General features: G+C 36.2%; 1 protein-coding gene across 24 annotated transcripts in view; it reads left to right on the top strand.

Moving 5' to 3' along the window:
* ptprsa (protein tyrosine phosphatase receptor type Sa) overlaps positions 1 to 3,294 on the top strand; it is a 214,226-nt gene extending 210,932 nt beyond the window's left edge. For all 24 annotated transcript variants that reach the window (XM_017413357.3, XM_017413362.3, XM_017413359.3 and 21 more), the window contains 2 exons: positions 489 to 624; positions 731 to 3,294. In XM_017413357.3, the coding sequence (XP_017268846.1) occupies positions 489 to 624; positions 731 to 799 (205 nt within the window). In that variant the 3' untranslated portion in view covers positions 800 to 3,294. The remainder of the gene's footprint in view (positions 1 to 488; positions 625 to 730) is intronic.
* The last annotated feature ends 12,537 nt before the right edge of the window (positions 3,295 to 15,831 follow it).

Raw genomic sequence — 15,831 nt, forward strand, 5'->3', positions numbered from 1 at the left:
CTGTCTAAAAGTAACATTTTATGTCATTTTCTCTGGTGAATGCAGAATTGTTCTTTTAAAAGTAACGTATTCCTTTGAGGTCTGCTGGTGTTGTGCCAAAAAAAGCACCCCAGCTGTGAAAAGCTGGGGTGTGAAAGTGAAAAGCACTTTCACAGCAGGGGTGCAGCTGACAACAGGTATTGTGTGCTGCCCAAAGATGCGCCTGCCTAATAATCGTCTTAGTGTACTCAGGTGTGGCTGATGCCTGTTATTTAAAAAGTGACAAAAAAGGGACTAATTAATTGTCTGACCTGTTGATCGGTCTGTCTTTTAATTTAATCATTGTGCAGGTCTAATGTGAATTAGAAAGGGCTATTTAAGACACAGACAAAATCTCTCTGTACAAAGAAAGTCTTTTTTGTTTTGTTTTGGGAGTCATGTTTTTTTGTATATGTCAGTTAGACATATGTTAATATCTTTATTGATTCACTCTTTGCTTGTTTTTCTAGTGCTGGAGTGGGAAGGACAGGAGTCTTCATCACTCTCAGTATCGTCCTGGAGAGAATGCGCTACGAAGGTGTTGTTGATATCTTTCAAACCGTGAAGATGCTCCGGACACAAAGGCCAGCTATGGTCCAGACTGAGGTCAGACACCACTCACTTTAATTTATTTCACTTCAAAGTTTTCTAAAATCATTGTAGCAAGTTTATGTTTTTATTTCATATATGTTTGTATTTTTCTTTTCTGCAGGATGAGTACCAATTCTGCTACCACGCAGCACTGGAGTACTTAGGAAGCTTTGATCACTATGCAACGTAAAAAGCCATCTCTTCCCCCAGAATCCTGTTGCACCCCCCCTCACCCAACTCAACAGTTTCCTGAGCCATAGAAACTTTGAAATCTGAAACAACAGCAGCAGCTGATAATTTTACCACTGCTCTTATTCAGACACACCAAACAGGATCCAGTAGATTTTTAGTAAAAAACAAAACAAAACACCCAAAGCAAGCAGTTAAGAGTAATTCCAATTGAGACAAAAGGAACAGAAGAAAAAAAATTCCCTTAATTTCAACAAATAAAGATTCTCAGCACGGAGTAACCAGAAGCTGTGGCTCAAACTGTGGGGCGGGTTATCGATCCAAGTGTCAGACTGCTTACTTTACCTCAAGTGTTTCAATGTGGAGGACATTGTAAACATTCGTGGACATTTCTCTTCTCAAAACTATCTTTGTGATACAGCAGTGAACAAGCAACAGGCAACAAAGGAAAAAGAAAGCAAAACAACACCAACAAAATTAAAAAAAAAAAAAAAATCAACAATCAACAAGAAGCAGATGGATGTAGCGAAGACTGGGAAAATGTGCTTGTTTTGGATGTAAAAAAAAAAGGGGTTAAGTATTTCTATCAACTATTTTTTGTGAGTGTTATTCAGCAAAATGGCCAAATTGCAGCCACCTATGTAAACACAACTGGCTTTTTCCAAACTGATCATTCAGTCATTGACAGAACAAAAATATTCACATTTGGCAGTAATAACACAGTGAAGTTTTACACTGTTCCACTTATATTATGCATAGTTCACATGGAAGATTTCTCAACAGTTACAGTAAACATCAACAAACTGCCTGTTAAGCCCTAAGAGCTTTAAAAGGCATTCCCAGTGGTTCTCAAATAGACAGAAGTAACGCATAAAATTTGTTTGTTATGAACTGTGAACTTGCATTAAGTTTGTATCGTAAGCCAGTTAACCAGAGAAAAGTTGAAAAGTATATTTACCAAGCAGAGCTGTCCAGAAAGTTCATGTTTCAGTGAACCGATAAAGCAAGAAAAACCACATCTGTTGGGACGATCTTTGGCTTGGTCTCTTGCTGGATGTTCGAAGTGAGAGAAATGGCAACGTTGTCCCATGATTTTTTACAATCCCTTCTCTCTTTGGAACTGCGGGGCTGCAGCATTCACCGTCTGGTGGGGTTGAAGGCTTTGGAACAAATGGATCAACCAAACAAGGAATGCCACAAAGTCGAGGCTTTCTTTGTGTACAGTGACCAATGCTCATTATCTTTGTTTGGAACTGTTTTGTCTTAGGAGGACAAAATCTGTTTTTTTTTGTTTTGTTTTTTTTTCCCATTAGTTTTCCGTTTTATCTTCTGTCAAAACCAAACATGCTGCTTATCTCGTGTATGCTGTACATGTGACTCTTGAAGAAGAGGAATCCGATGAACAAAACAAACAAAAAAATGCCAGCTCTGCTAACTTCTTGCTCCCAGGTGGGCATGACAGAAAGCGCATCCACATGACGTCATCGTCCACCGCTGCTTCTTCTTTCTTTTTCTTTCTTTTTTTCCTTTTTTTTTTTTTTAAAGAGCCTCCTCTATAATCATCTGTATCATTGTACAAGACGCTCAAAAGTGGCAAAGGTCTTTTGCAATTACAAAATTGTACATTAGTGTGGATGACAAATTGGCCCCAAGTATCACTGTATGTGTGTTTGGTAACTGGTCGATAAACAAAATAGACACTTTGGTGTTTGGCCTCCATTTTCTAGATGATGTCTCTGTGGGTGAACCTTCCAGAGCACGTAGCCATTTTGGATATTGATGCCATGATGTGTGAACAAAGTTTGTCAGTTACTTGCACAATAGGCAAAACAGAGAATCAAATGCCCCCAAAAGCAACTTCAGGTTGACACAGTAATGCATACGTGTATGATTTAAAGAAACAAAAAAGCTTTCAAACCTCCAAGTTTTCATTTTGAAGACAGCGCTTTGGTACCAGTGAGGATTCTGTGAAGGTTTACTGTGGATGTGCACAAAAACCAGAGCAATGGACATAACTGTGTGTGATCTTATTTCCAAAAAAGCCTTATTGTTATTGTAACATGATGAAAACATGAATTAATGTTGTATTATGATGACTTATACTGCATTACATAGACTTTCATTTTCTTTTTCTTTTCTTTTTTAACAGAGATGTTTATCACATTTTTTTTTTAATTAGCAGGAAAACAGTAATGCTTGTCTGTTCATATTATGTTGAAAGACATTCTATTTTTTCACTGTAGAAATGTTGAATATAACATGTTTGTGTGTATGTGTGCATATATATATATATATGTGTGTATATATTTACATATATAAATATACTGCACACTCACACTTGCATATATATTTAAATGCAGGATCTGAAGATATATCCAAACACATAGTATGAATGAAACTGTCAGTTCTAGAATATTAAAAAATATTTTTTTTTGGTTTTTTTCTTTTTTAACATTATTATTTTTTTAACATTCTTATGTAATCGTAGAGTCTCTTCAAAAAAAAAAAAAAAGAGTCCTATGTCATAATATTGCCTCTGGTCATCAGTCTTTAACCTTCTATCCGTTGGGTAGAACTCGTGCCGATGAGGAGATGGTATTTTAAAAGCTTTTTTTGTTTGTTTATATTAACTTCTGAGCATTATTTTTAAAAATCTGATTTACAAGAATTAGTCAACATTTCATGACTGACTGTTTTTGTTATATGTATCAAGCCACTGACATACTGTACCTTGTATGAATATGTACAGACTATGACCTTCACAATCTTCAGAAAATCTTCTCAAAGTTCTCCTTTTTTACTTATATTTTCAGACATAATGTTGCCATTAATTTTATTAGACATCCACTATGACCTAGAGTATACGTGTAAATAAAAAAAATATATAAAATATATGTATCATTTGACCCTTGAGATCTCATACTTTTAAGTGGGAACACAAATGCACAGATCAAGGTTTTGCTCATATCCAGTTTCTTGTTGTTTGTGAAGCCTGTTTTTCCTCAAACCTTCCTTCTCTTAGCTCTGCTCCCTGGTCTTTAATTACCTCTCACTTTTTTCCCTGCCTTTAATTTCCCCTGCTAGCAGTCGAACTGGGAAACATGCCAGCTTCTGTTCCCACACCCGTAGCCTGAACGAGGGCACAAAATCAGGATCAAGTTGAATTTAGCTGAGGCTGAGATATTGCTTGTCTCCACCCACTAACCTTTGAATCATCAATTATTCTTACAGTGGACAGAAGTAATTAGGAGGTTTCAAAAGATCTGATTGCGACATTATTTAGACTTCAGAAGTCCAACAAGAAAAGATAAATTACAAGGTCTTTGCTGCTCTACTTTTCTCAGAGGTGTTTAGTTTTTAACAGTTTCCTACAAATCCCCAGAAGTTCTGCAGCTGTCCAGTTACCTAAAATGGCAAGATGTTAACCCATAAATGTATGAAATACAGCTATGCTGAAGGCCATACATACTTCACTTACAACATAACACACTGACCTTTTTTCCTCCCTGGTGGATTTTTAGTCTTGTATACATACTGTTTTTTGTTTGATCATGTTTCGTTAGAAGGAAATCAGGACTGGGTGAACAACGGCAATGCGGTGCAACCAAGAACAGATCGAGGCAACCAAAACCCTGCTGCAAATTCACATTGAGATGTTTCCTAATGAACAAAACCCTTTTGGGATTCAGTCAGACTGGTGGACAGGCCAAAACTGAAATCATGGAAGTTGCTCGAAGCTTGTGCAATGTGTTATTCTTTTGACATCAAGTGAAGATGCTCCTTTTTTTTTGTAAAACAGCCACTAAATTTACTGGGACATTTATTGGAGGGCAGGTAAGGATGTAACAAAAGGACAACACGGAAAAGTGAATCCCATTAAGAGAATAAAACAGATGCAGTACATATCGACAAATGAAAAGAACCCAAACTTAGCAAAACCATTTTCCTTTACATGAGGGCCAAGTGCTATCACTTTCAAACTGTTACTTCGAACTGAAACAATAATTGGTTTAAAGCCACTGTGTATGTAGATATGTTGACTTTGTATTAAAGAAATGTTGTCTGAAAACCATTTTGCATGTGATTTTTTTTCTATACATATATATATTGTTTGTTTCAAAAACATTGCAGCATAAAGTTAGATTCAAACACTCTACATAAGTTAAATATAGTGGACAGATTACTTTGAATTTGACAAAACATGTTTAAATAAGTTTGCATTACATTTGATTCCTGATTGATTGGGCCCCTCAGTTCCCAAATGTTCACACTGCTTAAAAGACAAGTAACTGAGATTTGTCTTTTTTATTTTTTATTTTTTTATATTTTGTCATCTTAAGTAGTGAGCTGCTGCCAGTCATCAAAGTTTTCACTAGTTTACGCATGCATGCAACTTTTATTGTCTTTTTGTTGCTCTTGACCCATTTTTTTGGCAGCTTTTGCAATCAAATTCAAAAATGAGCATATTTATCCTTTCACTTAAAAGCAAATCCTATTTTCATTTTGCAAAGCATCCTTTTTTTTTTTTCTTTTAATACATTTGCACGAGTCCATCTGTTAATTTAAAAATATGTCGATGTTCTGAAAGCCATGGTAGTGTAATTGCATCAACTTCTGCTTTGTATATAACTCAACAGACTGGAACCTGCATTGGAAAAAAAAAAAAGAGTCTGAGCCACAGGACAAGTGATGAAGCAAACAGATGGTGCATCCTTTTGTTGATAGACAGCTTGATTAGCTCCCTCCTATATTTATCCACCAACCTCTTCACAAACATCCTGGTGTGTCCTTAAGATCCTCTTGAAGCTTGATAAATGCCACCCAGGCAAGCTGATATTGGTGCAGAGGTAAACCCTCACCTGGTGGTATTTGCTCTCTCATCTGTCCTCAGGAGATGGCCTTCAAATAACGTCTAACCTTAAAGTAAAATGTCTGGAACGTATAGGTGTTGAAGCCAAACCTTTGCCTTCTGCGAGAAGTTTTATTCTAGGTTACAACCTGTGAATTATTGCCTAATTTGTTATATTGGTTAAAACTATTCTTATAATTATTGTACAGAAGGGGGACTGATTTTCCAGGAATATGTAAAATAATGTCATCTGTCCAATATCATAGGATATTACAATAATCTGATTTGTTATGAAGATTTTCCTTGTTCCTTTCCTTTACAACACCCTCTGCATGTTTTAGCACCTCAGCCACCATCATCTAAATGAGCAGTAGACACTGATGGCAGTGATTGGCTAAATATGATATTGATGTCAAGTGTATGAATGCATGGCACTGAAAGTTATAATACCTGCAACGGCCATAATATTTGGCTGTCTATAAAAGAAATCATTCTTTGTTCTATTTTTCTGTTGTAAAGGATTTTAATCTTTATTTCCTCTGTTTGATGATAATGTAGGGATAGTCTGTAAACTAAGCTGTTCAAGGTGTTTGTAGGCTAGTAACAATTAAGACTGAGGGACAGAATTAGAAAGCTAATTACAGACTATGGTTAACTTATTTCTAGGTCTCTGTCAAGTGAAATTGTGTTACCTACTTAATCTTTCTTTCCTTTTACTGTTAAACTTTGTGACCAATTTGCTGGTACCTCAAGGCAAAATCGATTTAAATCATAAAACTCTGACCCCCAAAATGCAAATACTCTTTCTTTTTCCAGCCCTTTATATTCCTGCTGGTGTTATTTACATGTGGATCAGATGAATCTGCCACAGAGAGCCAGATTGTCACCTCGAAATGTTTGACAGCACGCTGCTAGGGCACTAAGGGAGTGACACTTTTTAAAAGGTAATGTGCGTACAATGACACCCTATTTCAAGGAAGATGTTACTAATTGTCTGTTCAGAGAGATGTTTTAGTCCACTCTGTTGTAATAGTTGCGAGCCAGCAGACCGAGTGTGAGGGTAGGCGAAGAAGTGAATTAGGGCGGCGATTATGCAGTGATTCAGACAGCAGCTCATTAGGACCCAGCTAAGCAAGCAATCAACGAATCGATGTGACAGTGGACCCAAAAGCCACAGAAATTTGTAATAAATGGCAAAGCGATAAATTGGATTATCCACAGCCCCGTGGCCAAGCTCTTTCCTTTTGCAAATGACAAATCAATCCAATCATGCTACAAAAAAAGCCAAAGAACCAGAAAAAGGCCCTTGTGTTGCACCGACTGGGGAGGTTATCCATCTAAGAAATGTGTCTTGTTAAAAGTGTAGCTTTCCAGAGGTCATTTTCTGTATGATATTTAGGGCTCTAAAATATTCATGACAGCCCATTAGATGTTTATGACTGCCATTTATAAGAGGAGATTTACCAACATTTGAACTGCAGCCAGAACTGTAAACATGTCAGAGGGCTTCTGTCTACATGTTTACTGATACGCTACGAAGAGAGCAGCTCTGCTTGGATGATGTACATGAGCAGCCATGGATCACCAATAAATAAAACCAAGAGACAGCAGGATCTCTTCTTTTTACTTCTTACATTTCTTGTACTTGTACTCAATGCGCAAAAGATGGATCTGGTCCATCAACCTGTCGAACAACTGTCACTCCGTGCCACTTTTCATAATTTGAGTGCAGGCCGCCAAAAATGGAAGAAGAGATGATTTATAAACAGGGGAAATTGTTCAAACATGTACGTGTACAGCTGGTAAAAAAAAAAAAAAAATCTGAAAAGATGTGACAACATGTACCCCTCGATATAGTACGCCATGAAAAAGAACTGCCAAATGACTTTGCTGCCATCTGCAGGGCATTGTAGGGACTTCCATCATTGTGGTGACAACGCTAAATTGCAATTTCCATTCAAGCAATTCAAGGATTAACGTGGATGATTTATTGAAATGCTTTGTCTTCTCCAGAGGCTCTTGCGTTCCCTATGCTAATCAGACCATTATGAGATAGTCTTGCTAAATAGGAGTGCTACATCAATACCAGCATGTGAAATTTGCACATTTAGACCAATGCAGTTTTTACTATGTTAAATGAAATGTCATTAATATTTCAAGCAAACCAGATCTTTGAAGTGAAGTACATGTTTGAGCATCTGTCAGCAGTAAATGGTGGCATTTCAAAACATGACTTCTGTCCTCGTGGACAGTTATTTCCTGTAATCTGTCTTATGTTCTCTGGCTCCTTTCTGCCATCTCAATGTGCAGCCAGAGTTCTGCCACTGACTGATTGCTGCTAATAACAAGAGGCTCGTTTTTGAGAGGGAAGACAGGCTACTTTCTTCACTTTCTTCTCTGTCAACCATTTGGCTGCCACTTCCTTCCCTCGTCCACTATTTGATTCTTCTTTTTGAACATTTTGACATCTCTTGTTTAACCTTATTCAAGACAAGACACTTGACATTTTAAGTTAGTCAAAGCTTTGATCAAAATTAGAGTGATACTTCAGATGATTTGAAGTGGGTTTCTGTGGAAAGGTTATGAACAATTACAATATTGTACAGTAGATAGCATTTTGAATGAACTCAGTTTGGAGCGATAGAGTTTATTGTTGACTTGATTAATGAGCTAAAGGTTAGTCTGAGGTCTGGACTGAAGCTATCCTGAAACAAACAAAAAAAAAATCAAAGTGGTTCAGGCCAGTGCTATTTTATAAATTTTTACTCCAATGATAGTATCACATTGGATGATTATTCTGACAGAAAAGGCATTAAATCTAGCAAATAAATAACAGGTAAATAAATAACTATGTAATGCAAAATTGACAGAAGTGTAAAGATTTTTTAAACCAGCTTTTGTATGAAATGCTGTGAAATTTTTAGGATTAGCCATTAGCTTATTAAATCAGGTCAAAATTATACTAATTCTCCAAACTGACATCATTCAAAAAGCTGCCTATATAAGAAGTAGGATATCTGTTCAGAGTCTTTCCACAAAACCAAACTTTAAAATATCTGAACTGTCACTTTAAGGTGCTATAATAATGGCCACTATAAATCATGCCTTCTGTTACCTGTTCTTGTTTTCTTGTTTTTGATTAGTTCACAGTTTTATTGTGTTTGTTTGTCTATTTTTATACTGGTGTTTTAATCTTCATTGATAACATTACTGTAAAACAGTATTTTTGGAACATTCTAAATGTAGCTTTTAAAAAAAAAACTATTTTGGCAAGTCTAATTTCAAGATAGTTTTGAAGTGGAAAAAATACATGAATGGCTTAACATAAATTCTTGCACTCAATCTTAAATGGTGTGTTTGTAGAGTTTACACAGCTCTAGGCAAGTTTGACTCAGTGGTTGAAAAGAAAACACGTTTCTTTGGATATTTTATTTCTTCCTATGTCTATACAAGGACAAGGAATGCCACTGGTACAAAGTACTGTTATATAAGTGCTGGGCTCTGATTAGAAACAGTTTCTGGCTTACAGGAGCTGTAAACTTGACCAGAAACGTCCAAAAAGTGTGCTTTATGCTTGAAGAAAAACATTTTTGCAGCTGTTTCTAAAATCTCATTTAGACTTTGGTCACAAATGCCACTGGTACCATTCCGTTCATCAACGTAATAGGCCCAGTACTGTACAGATAATGTTTCCGTAATGGGAAACACATGTAAGAATGATGGTGGGGAATAAAACCCTACAATGCTATCTGTGCTTTTGCGCTCTAAACTGAATTTTACAGTAATGACTAAGGATATATGAAACCATCTGAGCAGGAACCATTAAAGCCTTCTCGTACACATGACCATTTGAACACAATGATATCATATTGCAGCATACTGAAGCTGAGGAATTGAATTTGGGCTGAAAAATGATGATAATGCAGTCTAGTTTAATCACTACAGGCGGGGCCCACATTCGGAAATTTGCACAATGTACACTTCGTTGTCAAAGCCTTACCCTTCATCCAATGAGAGGAAAATGTTCACTTTCAACTGCATCCACTGAAGTTTACCTCACAGGGTTTCAGCTCAACATGTGTCCCTTGTTATCACTTCATTAGCTGGGTTTTTAGTGTTGTTTTACTCACATTCAGAGGACAGGAATAACAAAACAGGAATGAAATTGATAACTAGACTATTAAAAACAAAAGTCTCTACAAATTCATGAAAGTTTGTACGCTCATGTGAAGTTTGTCCACTTTGATCAGCTTTGAAGACGTTTCAGTGTCTTAATGTGAATTTGCTGGAATAGAAGCAACTCTTGCAAATTGCTTCTTACCTGGTAAAATTTTAAAGTCGTGTCTGTTCCCAGTCTAACACTATAAACTCAAATGTCGTACCAGCATCTTCTCAGGTGCTGGAAGCAATTATTCTCTCCCAGTTCTTTATTTGACTGTCCAGTCATATTATTTTGTTTTTTTTTTACCTTTTTGTGCTTTATTTTCATCATGTAGGCTGTCAGCTTCAAACCTTACTTTTTAGTGTGAAATACAGGATATTCTTTTTGATTAATTTATGGCAATAATTCTTTTTTTATTTCAAAATCAACAAGCAAAAGTTAGGAATAGGAATGTGGGGACTGTATCTCTGAAATACAGTATAATATCCAATAAAAGTTTGCTGATGCTGATGATAATTAGACTTTCTGAAACACTGAAGTAATTGTTGCAATCCAATATATCCCTGCTGTAACACTGATAAAAACTGATTTAGTGTTATAACTAAAAGCTGGATAGTTTGTAAAATGCAACAGTAGACACTTCATTTAGAAGAAATGCAAGGGCTTTCAGCTGTCTGCTTTTTGTATACTTATTTTTCTTGGCTCGTGTGCTTTGCTTAAATAATTATATTGGCCTGGTGAGGCACTTTAGGACAGATAGAGCTGAACTTGGCCAAGTTTCATGTCAGTGTGGATAAACTCCACTGTTACAAAGAGCTTGCGGACTATGAGAAAGTGCATTTCTTTGGGGGCCAAGATGGGATACAGACCAGTTTTCCAGTGCTGAAAGTAAATTAGTTCTACTAAAGCTGACAGTATGGAAGTGTCAGAGTAGAAACAATTTCAGCTAAGCAGATGAGAAGTTGAGTTATTGGGCTGAAACAAAATAATTACTCAAAAGAATCTTGAACCCTTTTTATCACCTGCTGCCATGAAAGGCAAGTGATAATGTAAGTGCCTGTCTGTGTGTGTGTGTGTGTGTGTGTGTGTGTTTCATAAAAAGTAATCACTGGAAGTGCATCTATAACTGATTACCTTTTGGAGGCAGTCCAATTCATGACGCCTCCACAGCTGATTGATCTTAGCAAACACAAAAGTGGCTATAACTCAGTCAACCTTAACAGATACTGAGCTAAATTTAGTGTGGTAGTAGCTGAGGGTGATTCCCACCATAAACTCTGATTGAAAAATATCTTTATTATAAATGTTGTCCTTAACTGTTGGAGTCAACTCTGTCTGTCTGTTAGCAAAACACCTTATGAACAAGAAAGCAGATGTAAATGACATTTTCAAAAATGAATCATTGGCTGTAAATCTACAGCCGATCAACACAAAGGAGGATGGCTACAGCAGCTAATTGGCCTGGGCAAACACAAAACTGGCTATAACTCAGTCAGTTTAACAGATAATGGGGTAAAGATTGGTGTGGTAGTATCTGAGAGTCCTCCTCATCACATATTCTAAGCACTAACTGACCATTTGAGATTTTAGTTTAAAATGCTGACATGCAAGGCGGTGGGCGACATGCATTCCTTCAAGGAATGCTAATAAGTTTTTTTCTTCTTTAGAAAGTTGTGTTTCTTTAGGATGGAAAATCAAGAAGAACAAGCTGCCTAACGAATAGCATAAGTGGTAACGGTTTAAAGAAATTTATATGCAATTCTAAAAAAGATACAGCAGCAATTAGAAAAAATGTGCAATTTGATTTATGTGGTGTGATCCCTCTAAACAGCCAGAATTCATAAGACCTGTCTCTGCGCCTCCCCACCTCCAAAAACTGCACTTTACTTCATAAAGAGGCAAAATTGAAACAAATATCAGTTATACAATTTACAAAAATGTCTTGTTCTAATCATAAGCCTTAAACGTGAAATTTCCCAGTTTTCTGAGACCGAATGCGTCACTTACAGATTTCACCTCGAGTCGATTCTTTTCCAATGTGCCTTCAGAGATGGTTGGAGATCAAATTAAAGCAAACCTCCTTTTTTTTATTTCTTTGGAAAGTACGTCAGAACCTTTCTCATTCTTTTGGGAAAAATGCTGTTGACATATTTTAACCTTTTATGCACAAAACAAAACTTTTCTTTCCCATCTGCACAGCATCCATAAAGGCATTTTCCACAGGTATGAGCCTCTGACATTCGGGATGGTTTCTTCTTCTGCACTTTCGGTGCTCTCTCTTTCTCACAGTTCATCGGTGTATAAACAGCAGGGTTTGTGAACTTTCATGAAACGGGCAAGCTTTTAAAAATATACTCTCTAAAAATCTTCCTTTTTGATCTGTGTTTTCTTTGTGTCTGTGTTTATTTTAACATTATTCATAGATACAGTAACTGAGTAACCAACTGCTTGCAAAAGTGATATTTTTCACAGATAATCTTGGTTTCAGCTCCTTATTATCTAAAGTAAACCCACTTTGTTTAAGTAGTACTGAGCTTAGTCTAAATGGTGGTGAGATTAAACAGAACAATAAATCATAGGGAAAGGGACTGAGTGACTGAATATTTGGATATGGCAGTATATTATTTAATGCATTAGGTAACATCTGCAAAATATTTAATTACATTTTGGGACTGAAATTTGATTAAAATTTCAAAATTGTGAATTTTGAATACAAATTTGTACCTTTTAAAAGAGAACTGAGGCACCTTTTTATTGTCTTTTCAGGCTGTATGAAGTTCTGTTGAGTTAAATTACTAAAAGTACAATCATGTCTTGACTGGTGAAAAATAATTGGTGAAATAAATGACGTCACTGCAAACCTGCTTTTATAAAGTGTACATAGGTGACGTTTATCCTGGTACTTTTCAAAGTTTTATAAAACAATTTCAACTGTCCACTGAATAATGACATGGAAACATTAAATTCCAATTTAAACATGTAAAGTTGACAAAATAAATGCAACTGACAAACTAAAATAATACATTTTACTGGCAGTATGGTTGCAATTATGGACAACCATGAGGATTTTTGATGACAAAGCCATAAGTTGCTGATATTTAATAATCAAAAAATGCATTTATTTTTATTATTTTTATATATATATGGTATATTTGTGTGATTGTATTTAAAAGAAAAGTCCTAGGAGAGATAAAAGACTACGTGCTGCTGCGTTCAAGCCTGATTTTGCATAATTTAGCAAGAATCCTTTTAAGGGGTTGGCCAGAGTGGAAAATATTTAAAATTTACCTTCCATCATGAGCTTACAGAAACAAAGTCAAGCTGAAGAAGTAAGTCACAAAGATAAGAAACACAGTTGTTCATTTTCATGCACCTTATGCAGAATGATTGGAAGTGATGAATGCAAAGGTAATTGTAAAGTTAATAGAAGTTTGAGACCGGTGTGGGGTTCAACAGTGGATCCAATATTCGGCTTACAATGATGGAGTAATGAACGCTGTGAGATGAGATCACAGAGGGTTAGATTGCAAAAGACAAGATTTAATTCACCGTGTTTCTGATGACTTCTTCCTAATGTCTTTGTATCCCCCAAATGTCTTTTTTTTTAATCATCACCAGATGAATAGAGAGTGAGTTTCTGTAATGTGGTTGTGCTAGGAATATTAAATACTTGCACAAGTTAGCTGCAAAAGTATATGTGCACAAATCAGTTTAATTATGGCCATTGAAATTTGGGCTGCATGGCAGGAAATGTCATTTTTTTCCGCATGCACACTAGTCTGTTAGTAGAGATTGTGCACAGGTGATTTACTGGCAACACCTGTAAAAGTGCAGATATATAAGGGAATGTCTGGTGTGTCATGAGGAGTCATTTTGTCATTCTTGTTGCAGCTCACTATGATCCAGACTGTTTTGTTGTTTAACTCGTGTTTTCAGTCTCTTTTATTTTGAAGCCCTGCCCAAGTTGTGATAAAGCCACGTTTATGAAATAGAATCATTAACTGCAGTTTTAATGATCAGAGAAGCCAAAGCAAACTGCAAGCTTAGAAGACTGCCATGATGTTTTCGCTCGTTGGTGTTTTGTTTGTCCTGGTTCAGACAGGGTGATGAAAAGAGCAGGTAGTGAGATGGAGTCAAAGGAGAAAGTGCTCTTCTGAGGTCTGATCCATGCCAGATATATAAACAGTGGCCCTGAGAGTGAGAGAACAAACATCGTGTTCCCGGAGATTATTTTAACCAGAAGTCTTCTGGCATCCATTTCAGTTTTTATCAGCCACCATTTTTTTTTAATATATCACTATGGAAGTTTTCTGGATCAACATTTGATGCAAAAGGGTCCCCGTTAAATGGTTAATGTGACAGTTTGTGAATCAGAACTCTAAACACATCCCTGCTTTGTTTTGTTTGTTTGTTCTAGCCAAGTGTTTTATTTATGAGCAGAATTTTCTTACACGTTTGAACAAAAACTAATAATAATAATTTTCAAACTGACAATATCCTGACCCCATACTTTCTGAAAATATAGTTTTTCCTCTCACAAATTCAAACAAAAAGTTACAAATTTCAGATGTATCAACTCTGGAAATCATAAATTCAGAAGTGTGAGAAAATCCTGCTCTGAAAACGAAAAGTCAGAAAACAAAGAAAACACAGCAGTAAAATTCAAACCACTGAGACGTTCACGAAACCACAAACATATGTCTTCTATTAAGCATTTTAATCCTATCCAGTCCCACATTCGATCCATGTGTAAGATAGTAAGAGGAAAGCTGCGTCTGTTCTCTCCTAAAAAGGTTTACTCACATACCTGCTTGTATAAAGCCTACAGGATCACTTAAGCTCGACAAATTGCAGGTATTTGGAAACCCCAGATTTATTTCCCCGTCCCGCAGTCTTTGACTTCTCATTCAAGGAACAGCAAGCGGGATGTCGCACAAGGCTTTAGCCTAGTGTACATAATTAATCCACTTTTTCTACTCCAGAGTTTTATTTATTGTTTCCCGCCATGTCATTTTGTGAGATTATTGCCCATGACTTTAACAAGGTGCGTCATAAAAAGGTGCAACTCGTGCCTTTATGTGAGAGTGAAAATAAAATCCGCACACTAATTAACCCACTAATTTAATTTGCCATTATATTTTGTAGAAGTAATGATCAGTGTTATTACTTTGTTTTAGGCAGCAGTCCTCTTTACAGTGATGATATAAAGTATTTCACGTGTGAGTGTACAGGATGAAAAGATGAATGAACAAAAATAAACCAGATTTATTTGCTCGTCGCTCCAGAAAACTTTGTAACTTCTTGCCAACAAACTCACAGCGTATTACCTGACAGAGTAACAAGGGTTTGTCCTCTGGTTTCCCTTCAAAAAAGTAAACTGGACACATTAATAGTTAAAGTTGTGAATTATTTAAGTTTAAATCTTTTAGCTAAGCCCTCATGATTTCCTCTTTTTTCAAAGGTGGACACAAATCGCAAGGGGCTACAGCGTGTGACCTGGTCAGATTTTCTAAGCATTTCTTAATGAATTATCTCTTCTTTCTGGTTATAATTGTATCCTATAACATAGCAAAATGTGAGTGCCATGATTGATTTGGAAACTATATGTTTAAATATACAAAGTTACTGTAGTTCTGCACTAAAAAGGAGATAAGATTACAAAACTGTATGATGCTAAAGTGTGCTGATTTGGGAAAATAAGATGAACATTAAACCTTTTAATCTTATTTAGGTCCTTCAGACTGCTTTTATGAGGTTTTTCTTGTTCACACACTCCTGGAGCACTATGTCTTAAACATTTTCAGTCAATATATTGGATGCAGAGCTCTTTAAGCTTGTCATGCACCAATAATATATTAGCATCTGTGGAGAGCAGAGTTTGTGATTAATCCTCTAATCTTCAGATTAGAAGGCGATCACTCATCAGTGAACCATGGTTTGAAGCAAAATGTATGATTAAGCCTCCATATAATCACATATTTTCTGGAAGCTTATTCATTATCAAAGAGATACAAAGCACTGA

Source organism: Kryptolebias marmoratus, linkage group LG24, assembly GCF_001649575.2.
Source record: "Kryptolebias marmoratus isolate JLee-2015 linkage group LG24, ASM164957v2, whole genome shotgun sequence".
Taxonomy (NCBI): Eukaryota; Metazoa; Chordata; class Actinopteri; order Cyprinodontiformes; family Rivulidae; genus Kryptolebias; species Kryptolebias marmoratus.